The sequence below is a fragment of the Hydra vulgaris genome, chromosome 08, assembly GCF_038396675.1.
Source record: "Hydra vulgaris chromosome 08, alternate assembly HydraT2T_AEP".
Classification (NCBI taxonomy): domain Eukaryota; kingdom Metazoa; phylum Cnidaria; class Hydrozoa; order Anthoathecata; family Hydridae; genus Hydra; species Hydra vulgaris.
In genome coordinates, this window is record NC_088927.1 from 21,615,001 (window position 1) to 21,631,042 (window position 16,042).

General features: G+C 26.4%; 2 protein-coding genes across 2 annotated transcripts in view; both read left to right on the forward strand.

Moving 5' to 3' along the window:
• The window catches only part of LOC100197263 (mitochondrial glycine transporter B), a 37,025-nt gene extending 22,428 nt beyond the window's left edge, over nucleotides 1–14,597 (forward strand). Inside the window, exons 5-7 of the mRNA XM_065803243.1 lie at nucleotides 1,865–1,967; nucleotides 13,248–13,416; nucleotides 14,244–14,597. Of these exons, the coding sequence (XP_065659315.1) occupies nucleotides 1,865–1,967; nucleotides 13,248–13,416; nucleotides 14,244–14,527 (556 nt within the window). The 3' untranslated portion in view covers nucleotides 14,528–14,597. The remainder of the gene's footprint in view (nucleotides 1–1,864; nucleotides 1,968–13,247; nucleotides 13,417–14,243) is intronic.
• Nucleotides 14,598–14,922: 325 nt separating this feature from the next.
• The window catches only part of LOC101236086 (ribonuclease Z, mitochondrial), a 42,740-nt gene continuing 41,620 nt past the window's right edge, over nucleotides 14,923–16,042 (forward strand). Inside the window, exon 1 of the mRNA XM_065803242.1 lies at nucleotides 14,923–15,082. Coding sequence (XP_065659314.1) covers nucleotides 14,979–15,082 — 104 coding nt within the window. The 5' untranslated portion in view covers nucleotides 14,923–14,978. The remainder of the gene's footprint in view (nucleotides 15,083–16,042) is intronic.

A 16,042-nucleotide genomic window follows, 5' to 3' on the forward strand; every position in this document is an offset into this window, starting at 1 on the left:
TTTTATTACTAATTTTAGAAAACCAATATATAACGTCAGTGGTATTTTTCCACTGTTGCAAATTTAATTCTTTTCGAATAGTATTATTTATTTCATATAATTTAATTTTACTAATGTGCCCTAGTTCACTTTTTGAAGGTACTAGTAGCCTACAAAAAGGGAGTTGATTTTGAAAACTTGGTTTATGATCTTTTAGTGTGATAGACGCTTGTGCTGGTGCGACTGATTCAGTTTTAGCTTCTAAATTAATTGTTTTAGCAATGTTTTGGCCTTCTAAATTAAGTTTTTTGGGGCTTTTGCATAATTATTAAAAATATTATTGCACAGTAATTTATAGTGATTATCTGAGGCAATTTGATATATGTTGTTTGTTTTATCAGCAAAAACTAAAATTTTAAGATTTTATTTTATATTACTGTCTAATTTAAGTTCCTTTTGGAAATCATTGTTTATATTTTTTCTAGGTAGTTTTCTAGGTTGGGAATAAATGGTGTGGCATTTTTTTTTTTGAATCCAAAATTTTTTTTTTGGTTATTTTCAATTAAAGGATTTATATTGTTTTCAGATTCTAAGAAAAAATGGGCTTTCCAACAAATTCTTTTAATAGAGTGTTCTTTTTTTTTCAATTAAAGAAATAGTATAACTTTTTTTGTTTAGGATTGGGATATTTTTTAGGGAATAATTTAAATCGTTTGTTTCCATGTTTATGTTATGTAAAATACAATTAAGAGTGCTCAACAAGTATAAACCTGGAGCCTAATATATAAATTATGTCAATATATTCTACAAATAGAGTGCTCAATGTTCTTAAAGAACAGAGCAATAATAATATAATAAAAACACTTATCTAATTTTTTTTCTTCAACAGCATGTTTCTCCACCAGGTGCATCAGGAAGAATGTCTAAACACCAAAAAGTTCAAATTATAGAAAAATTATTTCACAGGAAATTGGGAATTGTTATAGTTAATTATGTAATAACTGTAGTGTTTTGTAACCAGGAAGTTGCATCAACTACATTAGATAATTAAAAAATCATGAAAAGAATTCTTTAGAATTCGGATAATTTTTAAACTGGTCATTTGTTTTTATAATTTTTTAAAAGCAGTTAACATTCGATTACGTTTACTGGTTACTTTTATACATCGGTCAACAGTTTTTGTTGTTATGCGAGATGGGCCTGGACGATGTCTTCCAAACTTCCAGATTCTCGATGGACGAATTGTATAACTAACCGTTGTTTTACTCAGATTTAATTTTTCAGCTTTTTTTCTAACTGTATAGTCTTCTTGAAGCAAAGTATTGCTGTCCTTTTTTCTACACTTATTGGGTTACCTTTAGACATTTTTTTCAATATTTTGAATTTACACTAAAAAAAAAAAAAGTTTTAATTTTACCTTTGAACTTCTGCACTTGTGTATTTTGTGTAATATTTAATAAAATTACACAAAATACACAAAGTATCTGCATATAAAAACACATTAAGCAAATGAAATACTTGTTAATGACAAACTTAAAAAATTTGAGTTGATAATGTAAAATACTTTATTAATATAAATTAATAATTTTATATTGTAATTACATTTTAATATTATTCTTTTGAAAAAATATTTTTTGTCCTAACTTCCATGAGCGTCAGTATATATATATATATATATATATATATATATATATATATATATATATATATATTATATATATATATATATATATATATATATATATATATATATATATATATATATATATATACATGTATATATATATATTTATATATATATATATATATATATATATATATATATACATATATATATACATATATATATATATATATATACATATAAATATATTTTTTTTTTAAGGAGAGAGCCAAAGTTTTATGAAAATTTATTTATTGGTGCTGTTGCACGAAGTATTGTGTGTACAACTATGTTACCAGTGACAGTTATCAAAGCTCGACTAGAAGTAACTTTAAAATTATTCATTATTTTTAAAATTAGTTAACTATTTATTAATTTTATTAATATTTTTAAAAAGTGTTCTTGAAGTAAAATTGTTTCCAATTTTTACATTTGTTAAATAAAAGGAATGCGGATTCCCTGGATTTCTAAAAAATGAGTTTTTTTAAATTTTTAAAAGAAGAATAAAAATTTGTTAAAAGAATATGTTGGTGTATAAATAGATTTCAATATGGAATAAATTCACTATTAAAATTCTGTGGATTTGCATTAATGGTAAATTCACTTACGGGTAATTCCATGTCAAATCAGCAGAAAAAAACAAAAAATGTCACCCCTTGTTTTGGATTTTGCTAATTTTTTGTATATGTTATAGGGTTTATAAAAATTAAGAAAATTTGTTATTTGGAACCTCCAACCGTTCTTGAGATATTCAGGATTCAATTTTCTTATTTTTCTGACAATTTTCTTATTTATGCTTATGATTTTTTGCAAAATATTTTTTTGTTGGTAAATAGCAATATTTTATAAACTAAATGAGGTATCATCCTGAAATTTTGTACATAGACATTTTTCCACATGGCGGATACAAATTTCAAATTGAAAATTTATTTGACCACCATAATTACATGTAAATTAAATAATGAAGGCATATATTTTGGGGTATTTCGACGGTCAAAATGGTGATGTCACCTTGATAATTTTTTTTTAGGCATTGTTATAACTTACAATATAGGTATCAAAAAATCATTAATAATAAAAAATATATTACTGTATTTTTCAACTTTTCTAAATGCAGCCTTTTAAGTAAAGCTGAGTCAGCATAAAATTTATTGCTAACTTATTTAATGATAAAATTATATCTTAATTTTATGTTGTAAAAAGATATTGTTAAAGTCTTTGTGAGGGCAATAATAAATTTATACTTTATTTATTTATTTTTTTGTACCTGGGGAGGGCTCATGGTCTAAAGAGGAGGGAGGCAAATAAGCATTTAACCAACCCTCTTTCCTTTTTTTTTTTTTTTTTTTGTTAAAAACATCAAGGCAAATGACTAGGAGAGTTTTGTAGCCAAATTGTGACATTTACACATACTCACATAAAGTTGTATCTTAACTAAATTTGAAAAGTCTTTATTTTTTTTTTCTATAATTTTTTCTGACTCAGTTTCTGAAATTTTATATATGCGACCATTTGTTGTAGATGGCAAATCAATGGTATATAAAACATGATTTGATGGGACCCAACACATATCTTCCTGTGCGTGCCAAAAAAAACTTGGGCTGGGACCATGTGGATGCATAGATTTAATTTTATAACCTCCTTCTCTCTTGTCTTTTTTGGTTATAATTCCAATCCACCAAAAAATGTCAGAATTGCAAGCTACATAATCCATATGGTTATAAATAACCTGCTGCACAACCAGCTAATTTGGTATCTGCACAAGGTTAAATGTCAGAGCATCAGTTTGTTGACTCATCCTCTTAAAAGAAATTGTACATTTATTAATTGGTATAAAATGGTGGAAGCATCTTGTTCCTGGCAAGGTTCTTCCCATAGTAAACCTTGGTTGTAATGATGATCGAACTTCATTTGTTTCTGTTTTATAAACCAAAATGAATTGAATGTTTTTAATATTGGTGACACAAAATTCAAACATCTTATCTACATCTAAAATCTGTTCAGTCATTGTCCTTTTTAAACTGACTTGTGCAGTTAGTCTTTTTACTGTGCCCCCAGTACTTTCACAAACAGATTTACCATGGCTTGTGGCAAAAAAAACCCATTCAGCATCAATATCAAAATCTTCTTTGATGACAAAGATTAATAAAGTTCTTAAAGTTTTTATACTGTGCTGCACATCCATCAGTGTAGTATTTAATATTACTAATTTGTAGAATGTTTGCTTTAATGTAATTGATAATGAACTGTTGTATTTTATATACAAATTTTACATCATGCTTAATGTCATCAGAAAAAAAACAAAATGACTTAGATATCAGTTTACCATTTGATTTGTAGTATATAATAATAGGATGAAGTGTACATTTTGGTTTATTCCAGTGATAACTTAGCACCTTATCCTGAACAATAAATTGAAAGTTTTTTGCAAAGTCACCCAATATTAAACACTCATTGTGATTTAAAAACTCTTTAAAGTCTTTAAAGTACTTGGCCTGACTTTTACCTATAAGTGAATGAAATGTATGACAATTAACCAAAGGCAAGGTACTGTAGAGCTCTGATCAGCAGAGTTCTACAGTACCTTGCCATTGGTTAATTGTTATTTCTTTATCACAGTAGTCAAATTTTCCAGTTAAGAATTCTTTTAAAGCAGTAATACCATGACATAGTAGACAGTGATGTAACATGCACTCTAGATTATCCCGATTGCAAACAATCATTCCCATTAAATCTCTATAGTCTTTGTCAATTTTAAGAGCATCAGCTAACAACTTAACATTGTGATAATAGATACAGACACAAATACTGTGAGTGCCAGATGAGTTTGTGGTTGCACACCATCTTGGGCAAAGGCTGCAAAACTTTGAAAATCCAACATTTAAATTGTTCAGTGTTCAGATTTAAATGCTACATGAAGTTCTTTTAAATTAATCAATATTAGTCTTTTTTTGCATGTGTTGCCTGTACCCTATCTTTTTCTTCCAGGCATCATTCGTGTGTACTCGTCACTTTGATAAAAGCTATGAACTAGATCAATGGTTTCATGGGAAAGCAACTTTCCTTTTTTTGATGATGGTTTATACAAAATTCCATGTTTTTATAGCTTTTCTAGCCTCTCGTATAAGGTAAATAGATACATTTAAAAATTCTGCAGATTTTCGGAGTGACCATGATTCTGGAGTTAATGTTAATATCTGTGTTTTTGTGGAGTATGATGTCTCATTTTTTAGCTTATCTTTTAATTCGTTTAAAAGTGAGTTTATATCATCAATTTTATGGTGATAAACTGAAGAAGTTAGTGGTGTACAAGGTGATGTCAATCTAATCATAGGATCAATATTATAAACTTCATTTATTTTGTTTCTTGTTGCTTCAGTTATTTGATCAAATTTTCTTTCGGGAGCTGGTAACCGTTGGTGTTTTGGCACTAATTTAAGCTTAATAGGTGACACACCTATAGATTGAAGACTTTCATTGAGAGCTAAACGTTTTTCATGTTCAGACTCAACCCTGCTATAGCATTGATCATTTGATTCAAATTTTTTATTTATACTCTGTACCCTTTTGTAACAACTACTGCATAATTTCCAGCCAGGTACAACAGGAACATCTTGTGTTTTAAGAGTTATTGCTATTGATAGTGATATCTTCACATTTCCTATATAAAAAAAGAAACAATAATTTCTAAAAACTAATATCAACTAAACATCATTGTAAAGAACATATTAGTATGTTTATTAATTTTTAAAACAATTAAATTTTAAATTTATTAAAATATTTGAATTTTCTTCTTAAAAAAGCATATTGTTGTCTTATTATTTTTTTAGTTTATTTAATTACTATTTAAACTATTCTAATCATCAAAATAATATTAAAATTACCTTTTACGTTTTTCTTACGATTTCCATGTTTTTTAAAGAGATTACAGCATTTCTGAAAATTTTTTTCAAGTTCACATTTAAAGTGTTCTTATTATCATAATAATAGCAAACTGTAGTAAATAATTTTCCACAATCAAATAAACCAGCTCTCGTGTTTTAATAACTCGTGTTTTTCATCACTTGAAAATGTTGATAGGTCTAAAAGACCTTGTCTTATTGTTAAACCTTGCTTGCGACAGTCAATATTACATTCTAATCCAATAGAACACTTTTTATACATATTTTCCAACTTAATTTTATTCAAAAAATCTGGTTTTGAATTATTTTACAAAATAAATATTTTTTAAATGCCATTAACATTATTTAGTTTATGGTAAATTATTTATACATTTTTTTTTATAATATACATATAATTGGATGTACCATATCATATGACTTACTCTTATGCATGATTAAAGGGTAATTAATTTTTATATTATTTACAGATCATATAGTAATCATTTGACATTTATTAATTAGTTAGTATAAAAAGTAAATATAAAAATTCTGCAAAGTAACAGGAAACTAATATTTACAACATGAAATCAGAAGCAACAATATAATAATGAGGCAATAATTGGTTTTATTTATAGAAAGAAAAAAAATATCTCTTGAAAATATAGCATTTTAAAAAAAATGTCTTTTATAAATGCATTTGGATTACAGCCTAGCAAAATTTCTATACTTAAAAAAATGTTGGTCTTTTACAAAAAAATTACTTTCAATAAATAAAAATAAAATTTCTAGTTATTGCTCCATAAGGCCTCCAAAAAGCTTTAAAAATTTTTAACAAAACAAAATTTTCAAATTTGAAAAAATATTTTATTTGGAGAATATAATTAGTTTTTTTTTTTGGGAGGGGGGAGACCGGAAAAGTCTGATTCCTCCCACCACCCCTCCCCCACCCACCCTCCTCTATCCCCATACTCTAGGCACAAAAAAAATATAAATAAATTATAAATTTATTATTTTCCTCTCAAAGACTTTAACAATATCTTTTTACAACATAAAATTAAGATATACCTAATTTTATCATAAATAAGTTAGCAATAAATTTTATGCTGACTCAGCATATATATAAGCTTTACTAATAAGGCTGCATTTTGAAAAAGTTGAAAAGTGATTTTTTGATACCTATATTGTAAGTTATAACAAATGCCTCATGGTGACATCACCATTTTGACCATCGAAATACCCCAAAATATATGTCTTCATTATCTAATTTACATGTAATTATGGTGGTCAAAAAAATTTTCAAAATTGAAATTTGTATCCGCCATGTGAAAGATTGTCTTTGTACAAAATTTCAAGATGATACCTCATTTGGTTTATAAAATATTGCTATTTAACAACAAAAAAATTATTTATGCTGAGTCAGCATAATTAAGAAAATTGAATCCTTAATATCTCAAGAACCGTAAAGGGTTGGAGGTTCCAAATTTCAAGTTTTCTTAATTTTTATAAACCCTTTAACATAAAAAAAATAGCAAAATCCAAAACACGGGGTGTCATGAGCCTGCTAATTTGACATGGAGTTACCCTTACACTCAATCAATCATCATTTAATGTTAACTACATTTCTGGTATATTGCATGGTATGCATTGCTGTAAGTATTAAATGCTAATATGATGAGTCTATTGATATTTTAAAAGATTTAGTTGTAAAATAAATAACACGTTATATTTAGATTATTTTGATAAATTGATAATAAAAATCCAATAAAGGTAATAATTTGAAAAACTTATGAAGTACAAACTTTTGAAAGCTTATACAAAGTCATTAAAATTTTGTGTAAAATTAATTTTTATAATAAATAATTTTAGAGTTCATTTTTGTGTTCAATTTTTTATAGTTAAAATAAAAAAGTACTGATGATAAAATTACATGTAGTGTCTTGTTATATTTATAAAGTTCTAGAATTACACGTAGTGTCTTGTTATATTTATAAAGTTCTAGAATTACATGTAGTGTATTTATAAAGTTACACGTAGTGTCTTGTTAAATTTATAAAGTTCTAGAAGAAAAAAATAAAAATAAAAGTTTATTATCACAAAAAGTCGTTTTTTATATTTTTACCAACTTGATGTTCATTAACTTTTATCAACAGTTTATTTAACATATTTATATTTACATATTTAACAGTTTTTATAAACTTGATATTTCTATATTTTTTTTTTTAGATTAGGACTTATTTAGACATGTTAATTTTTATTTCAGGCCGTCTGATTTCAACATGAGCAAACACAGCATTATTCAATTGGCCAGCAAAAGCATTAGGCAAAAAAACAGAAAGAGTAACCTAATCTTAGCAACTCAAAATCAATCAAAACATTTTTTGTTGTAAATCTTAAGACATCTACATCATTCATAACTACAACTGTAGCACATCCTAAAGCTGCACAATTACTGATGATAGTGAAGCAGAGCTGATTCATTTATCAATTTGAGAAAGAAGCGGAAATCAAATAAAAAAAATCTCTAATGATCAAGCACTTTAGAAAGTAAATGATTTCTTTTGTAACTTTTTTGTTGTAAATAAATAACTGCTTCAAAATTTGGAAGTAGGTGCCTTCAAGAAAACCTTTAGAAAAACCATTAGAAAACAACACAATTTACGCCAGTTACAAGAATTAAAAAATCTTATGAGCAACATAGACAAGCAATTTGTTTATGAGTATATCATCAGATTAGTCAAGCATTGAGACTGTTTTAAATCTCTTATGTCATAAATTCCACTAGTGAAAGGGTTCTAGCACTTTGATGAAATGATGAGATACTGGCGTTCATCCTCGATGGAAATTATTTTGGAAATTGGTATTATGTAGCAAATTAAGATGGTTTTTTATCAAAGCGTATTTAGCAATATGGAAATCCAAGTAGAGATAGCATTCATAAAAGTTGTGACATGGTGCTAAAGAGTTTTAATAATGATGTAAAACATGCCAAATACTTTGTATAATTTTATTCTCTGATATATAAATAAATAAAATAGGGATGAATCTTGTTAAAAGGTTTCTGGTATTTATCTCGATTTATCACACAGGGTAAAGATGTTCAAGCACACATTAAAGAAATAAACCTATTGGGGTATTTTTAAATGAGGTGCACACTCTCTGAATCTACTTGGAATTACAGCAACTAACTGCTGTGTGTATGCAGAACTGTTCTTTGGAATTGTTCAACAGCTTTGCAACATTCTTCAATCAAGCCAAACACAAATTTTTGTACTTTGTGATACCTGATGGTGTGCTCATGACGCTGTTAAGGTTTTGAAAGTTAGTTAACTTAACATAAATATCATCATTAAATATTTCATCTAGATGTAAATACTTTTATTTTTTTATAAATCTTGACTGATCTACTTTTTATAGTAAAAATTCAACGCTTTTTCTTCAATAAATAAAAAAAAGAATCCCAAAAATTGAAATAACAAAAAGTTCTAAAAAATCTTGCTAAGGGTATCAGCGTTAACACTTTGAAAAGTATTTTTTTCAGATTTTGATTAAGGTTTTAACAAACAATATCATGGAGATGTGGAATTAAATGATTTCATAAATGATTTTTTAGTTTAGTAGTGATAATTGATTTTTATAGTTGCTATCTGTACATTTCTTATTGAATAAACTAAGATCTAGTGTCAGGTCAGGCATATACTCATTGTATTCACCCTGCTGTTGATAACATATATTCCAGTGCAACCTGTTCATTAGACACCAGCAATTTTCACCTTTTTTTTAGAAAAGTCAATTGCTTCATACTGGAGTACCTTTATTAGACCTTAAAACGATAATGTGCAAAATTTTTAAGTTGCAAGTCTTCCCAGTTGTATCTTATTTTTATTTAACTTTTTTACTTACAGTTCATTATAAAACCTAGAGTGAGTTAAAATGAGTTTTTAAAAACGAGTATTGGTTTAAAATATTATAATATCATATATAATGAATTGTAATTAATTAATATTCAATTTTTATAATTTTTTAGACATGTTTGTGTCCTCTAAAAATAGGTAGTTTTACATTATAGCCATATATTTAGACAATATTATGTAAATAAAAAAATATTGTTATAAATGTTGCAACTTGTTTGGGTTCAAATAAGATTGCTACTAGTTAACTTTAGATTTTTTTTATTTTTGATTAAACTCGTATTTTCTGATAAACTATCTACTCCAGCTTGCAGAAACTTAATAACAAAAATTGGTGGTACCTACTGTTCATATCCTGCAGTAGGATTTGCTTTCTAAGCAAAGGCTAAAAGAAGTGTAATTCCTGTTATCAATACTCTCTAATATATATCATGTCTATAATGGTATCTATTTTTGTCTGTTATTTTGTTGGGGGTGTTAGTCACTGTGCTCACCCATAATTTTCTATATGTTCTGTCTTAACCTCTGGTGTAGTGTTAGCTCAGTTAACAACTCAGACTACAACTATGTAACATACACTCACCCTGATTTCCAGTATTCCTTCAGATGTAATATTTTTTCTAATGCATTTCCAAAATATCCTGCTCAATGTTTCAGAGTACTGCTTACAGAAACAACTTCTTTTAACTATTCCATGTCAGGTTCAGGATCATTATGATCACCCTACTACTGTTAACATATGACTCAATACAACCAATCCCATGTCCTGCCGCCTTCTAAGATTTGCTTTTCTAGGCAAAGGCTAGGAGAAATAAACTCTGACTTGGAATTCCCACGTCTTGGGGCTCTTAGTTGAGTGAAGGCTAGATATGGTGTTTCAATAAAACAACTCATCTTGGGCAGATGTTAATTGTATCCAGCTACTGTTTTGTAGAAGGCCTCTTAAGCAAAAACTTTAAGAGTAATCAGAATAATTCTGTTGACCAGCCTTGCACCCTTTACATTGTTTCGAGCTTAAAATGATGAATTCTTGATTTCACTCTTTTTTTTTTCTACTTATTTTTGCTTGTGTATTCTTGAGAGTGGCTATCCAACTCTTTTACCTTCTAGTGAGGGTACAGCTCTGAAATTCAGTTTATTAGTTCTAAGGCCGACAGTTAGAAAGGTTTTCCGAACTCTTTGGTAGCCCTCTGATAGGCTGATTTAATATAAACATCAACAGCTGTAAAATATCAGAGTACTAACAGTGCCATGTTGTGCATGGTTGGTATAGGAGCCCTAATTTACAATTTGGAGTTAATTAGCAGGACTCTTTTCTCTCTCTGCAGATTATTGATACTCCTACTTAAACTTCTGGATCCATACATGTATGGGAGCTTTTATTTTTTCTCATAGATTTTAAGTCAAACCTCATTCTACACTATGGTTTTCACTTTCTCGTGCAGCTGCTATATCTAATCATAATAATTTAAAAAAATCTTTTTCAACAGAATGACTTTCTTAAGAACAAAAACCTTTTTATTATTGCAAGAAATCAATTTAAGTGTTGTCTGCTACTAAGCTCCATTATTCCAAATTTACTAAATCTTGTATTTTATCTCAGAAGTTTGACTTTAGAGACTTTTAGAAAATCTTCAACAGTGTCATAAACATTCCATATCTAACTCATGAGTCTGATCTTATTAGCTCTCCCAAGGATAAAGCAGAAGTATTTGCAAAGAATTTTTTTTCTAATTTGACTCTTGAACCTAATGGCCATGCTCTTCCTTCTGTTCCAGTTACACAGATTAACCCAATGTTAGACATCCACATCTCATTTCTCAATTAAACTTTTCTCGAAAAATCTCTGGAGAACGCTCCAGCTATTGTTTGACCAGTCTTCTCTCTATTATTAGCAAGGTCTTTAAGTTTTTAATCAACAAATTTTTAACACCTAATCTTGAGTATAATAACTTGCTCTCTGACCAACAATATGATTTCCAATCTTGTTCTTCGGCTGACTTTAACTTGCTCTAACCGAAAGATTGAGGTATAAATAGAGATAAAGGTGAGGCATGCACTTTTATCATTCACTACTGACCTCTCTTGGAAATATTTGGGTTGTCATTGGGCTGGTTCTTTTAATCATGCTCTTTCTCTCTAGACAAGGTTCATCTAGTTTTTTTTTCTCCACTTCATTGTTTTGGAGCTCTCCAAAGCCTTATTGGGAATGAAAAAAGCTCTACAGCCTTGGGAATGAATATTGGGAATGAATTAAAATTAAAAAAAAAAAAAAATTAATTACAAATATTGAAAGATGGCTTGAACCAAATACAAAACGCTTGTGGCAAAGCTGAAAGTGTAATGGAAAAGTTGAATGATTTTGAGATCATTATGTGTCTAATGTAGTATGATTTTCTGTAATGGATTATAGTTAACAAATTAGTAAAAACTGGAAGTCTATACTTATTAGCAATTAATGAGAGTATCTTTTTAAATTGATTATATCAAAGTTTAATGGTGTGAATTTGGCTCTTATGAAACTGCAGCAATTAAAATAAAGTTCTATAAATGAACGTGTTGTGAAATACACACAAGATTTTTTTTATAATCATAAAAAGAAATGTACCATTTCACCAAAGGAGCAATCTAAAACCCGAAGGTTTTTTGTTAACTGCAATAGTGTAACTGATTTAACTAAGCAAGGTGAGACAAGATTTCGATTTCTGTTACATTTTTGATTGATGATTAACACAAAGTGGAAGAAGTAGTTCAATTTCTTCACAAATATCACTTGAGCTTGAAAAGCTTGCGAATGATGCCTTTATTCCATATATTTACAGAACTTTTAAAAAAAAATGATTTTCTTCTAAAAAGAAAACATCATTGATGATATGCGTGTAATTTTGAATTTTGTTTTGTGAAGTTTTTCCAAATGTAAGAAAGCCTTCGAAAGTTTTTTTATCAATTTCATGCAGTGTGTGAGAAGAGAAAACTTTTTTAAACTTGCACCAATAAAGAACAAAAAGAGAGCAACTATGAAACAAAACTTTCAGCTTGATATCCAACAAAAAGTACAGAAATTTGATTGCATTACAACAATAAAACAGTTTGCTGCTGCCAAATCAAGAAAAGTCTTGCTGTAGTTTGATGTATGAGTTAGTTTATTTTAGAATTTTATGAATAAACTTTATCAGTTAATGTTTATCAGTTAATGTTTTTTCAATTTTTTTGGAAAAAAAAAAATTCCCAATGTAATGTTCTACCTTATAAACCTATATATTTTTTTTCTATTATCAATGTTATTTTTGTTAATAATGAAGTTATTGTTTTTTAATTTTAAATATTTATTTAAATACTTTAATATTGATATAATTATATTTATTATTATTATTTTTATCATTATTATTCTTATTATATATATATATATATATATATATATATATATATATATATATATATATATATATATATATATATATATATATATATATATATATATATATATGTATGTATATATATATATATGTATCATTATATATATATATATATATATATATATATATATATATTATATATATATATTATATATATATATATATTATATATATATATATATATATATATTATATATATATATATATATATATATATATATTATATATATATATTATATATATATATATATATATTTATATATATATATATATATTATATATATATATATATATATATATATATATATATATATATATATATATATATATATATATATATATATATATGAATGTACATATAAAGCATAAATATTTATATACATGTATGTTTATGATACAGAGTGGTCAATTTATTTATAAATCTGTGCCTGATGGGTTTCTAACAATATGGAGATCTGAAGGTTTAAAAGGATTATTCAGTGGATGCACTGCAACAATAGCTAGAGATGCACCATTTTCAGGGCTTTTTTTGATGTTTTATACTCAAGAGAAAAAATTGTTATCAAAGGGTAGGTTTAATGATTTTAATATATTTATAAATGTATCATGTTTTTAAAAAGTGTATTAAGTTTTCCTTTTGTTAGAGTATATTTATTCAGTGTACAGTCTTCCCCGTTTGAAATTTAAGGCGAGCGCACAAAGGTGCTGGTCTGATGTTCATTATTAGGCTGGCAAGCGCAATTTTACAGAATCATTTTTATTTGCTATTTAAATTAAAAAAAAAAAAATTGGTGGCAAAAATGATTTAGATAAATTTTAAATGAAATTAATGAAATAAAAATGAAAAAACAAACATTTTATTTAAATTCTATTTTTTTATTTATAATTCTATATAATTCTAAACAAAAAAATGAAAATAAAAGCGGCAAAATAAAACATTTTAATTCTGAATAAAATAAATAAAATAAAGATGGCAAAAAAAAGTTTTACGTAAATTCTAAATAAAATGATTAAATTAAAAATGACAAAATGATTCAAATTCTATAAAAAATAATTTGTTTATGTGTGTTATCACATTTTTTTATCAAAGTACATGATGAACAAAAAAGATTTGTTGCAATTTAAAAAGATGCTTGTATTTTTTTTGTGAGCACTTTTTTAAGCACTGGCAAAATTATTTGCTTGCATGCGCGCAAGTTTGAAAAACTTGAGCGCAAAAGCAATGGCCAAATGGATAAATCTGAATGTATTATATTTTAAAATGGTTTTTGGTAATATATAAATAATCCACAAAAAATTAAATGCTGTATTCAAAATCTTAGCATCATGATACATAATTTTTTTTTATTTTCTAAAATAAAAGTTAAGTTAATAGATTTTTGATAATTTTTTTCAGTGATAGATAAGAATACTGCTCACACCCATTTTGCTTGTGGTTTGATTGCTGGAGTTTTGGCCTCTTTTGCTACCCATCCAGCTGATGTTATTAAAACACAAATTCAACTCTATCCTTTACATTATCAAGGAACAATAAATTGCATAAAAACTGTGTACCAGACTTTTGGTCTAAAAGGTTTTACGGTAGGATTTTTTCCTCGATGTCTCCGACGCACCTTAGTTACTGCAATGTCTTGGACTATATTTGAAGAAGTCTTGAAAAAGTTCCATCTAAACATTTAAATGCTAGTATTAAGCTTTGTTGGATTTGTATTAAATGTAATATTGTTTGGTAAAATGACCTTTGATATAATTGTGTGATTATTTGATTAATTGGAATAGCTCTCATTTGATGAAAATGCTGAGAGATTTTTAAATTAATGAAAATATTTTTGTCTAAATAAAATATCTATATTTTGTATTTATAATTAATTAAATAATTATTTTTTTAATGTTTCAATATTTGTTTGTTAGTCTATTTTTGAAAATCATTTTTTAACTATGTTCAAATATTTTTTTTATAATGAACAACTTTTTTTTAGACAATTAAAATGTGTTTTATATTTAAATTTAAGTTTTTGTTTTTAAGTTTTAAATTTTTTTTAATAATTGATAACTTTTACCATTTCTTGTATTAGGTGAATTCATTCTATATTTTTTGTCTTAAATAGGGTTTTTAAATATCAAATAAATAATGTCTCCTCAACTCCGACCAAGTAAAAATGTTATCATGCAAGTTTTATGGACAGGCATTGACAGTTCTGTCCCAAGTCTTTATATATTTACAGATTCTAAAAAGTAAGTTTTATTTAAAGAAATTAACATTTGTTATTCCTTAAGTATCATTTATTATTTCTTAAAGGGATCCCAAAGTGCTAAGATAAGTTGTGTTGATATCTTAAATAAACCTTAGAAAATAAGTTTAGAGTTGATTAAACTTACTAAAACAAATTATTTATAAAAACATTAACAAAAACCTTTTTAGCTTTTTTGTAGTTTTGATTTTTTGATTTACTTATTTTTCTTTCTAAGTCTACTATTAGGCAGAGAATCGATGACTTACAATTCCACTTAGTTTTTTTTTTAAATAAAAATATCTGGTTTGTTTAATAATGACATGTTCAACATAATGGTTTTTTTAAATGAATTAATTTGCACACAAGCTTGGGTTTTCCCTTTTTTAATTTGTGGTTTTAATAAAACTTTTTTACAGTTAAAACAGTATTTTTTCACAGAAAAATTTATTTGTATAATTTTCACTTAATTCTAAAAATATCATTTTTAGATTTTATTTAAGTGATTTGTTTTTAACAACCCACAGTTGTATTCACCTCTCTCCGTTAAACTAACAGAGTATTCTTTAAAGTTTTTATAGTTTAAAAAAAATTCTATTTATAATAACATGTTAGCAAGTTGTTACTGAAATTCTTTTTTAGAAAAAAAGTTTTTTTATACTTAAAATTATCTACTCTAGCAGAATGGTTACAATGTAGAAAGGTAAAAATGTAGAAAGATAAACTTTTATGTTGTTCCATGTGAAAATAAAAAAAAACATGATGACTGTTACTTTTGTATGATTAGTAATACAAAAGACAGAAAAAAGCTAAAGGGAGACAAGCTCTTAAATATTTAGACATACCATCATCTATAGCACATTTTAAGAATAGAAACTATTTATTGTAAGAAATTGTAACATTAGAAAAACATTTATTGTAAGGAATTGTTTCTTTTTGTTTTCACTAGTATCATACATTCGCT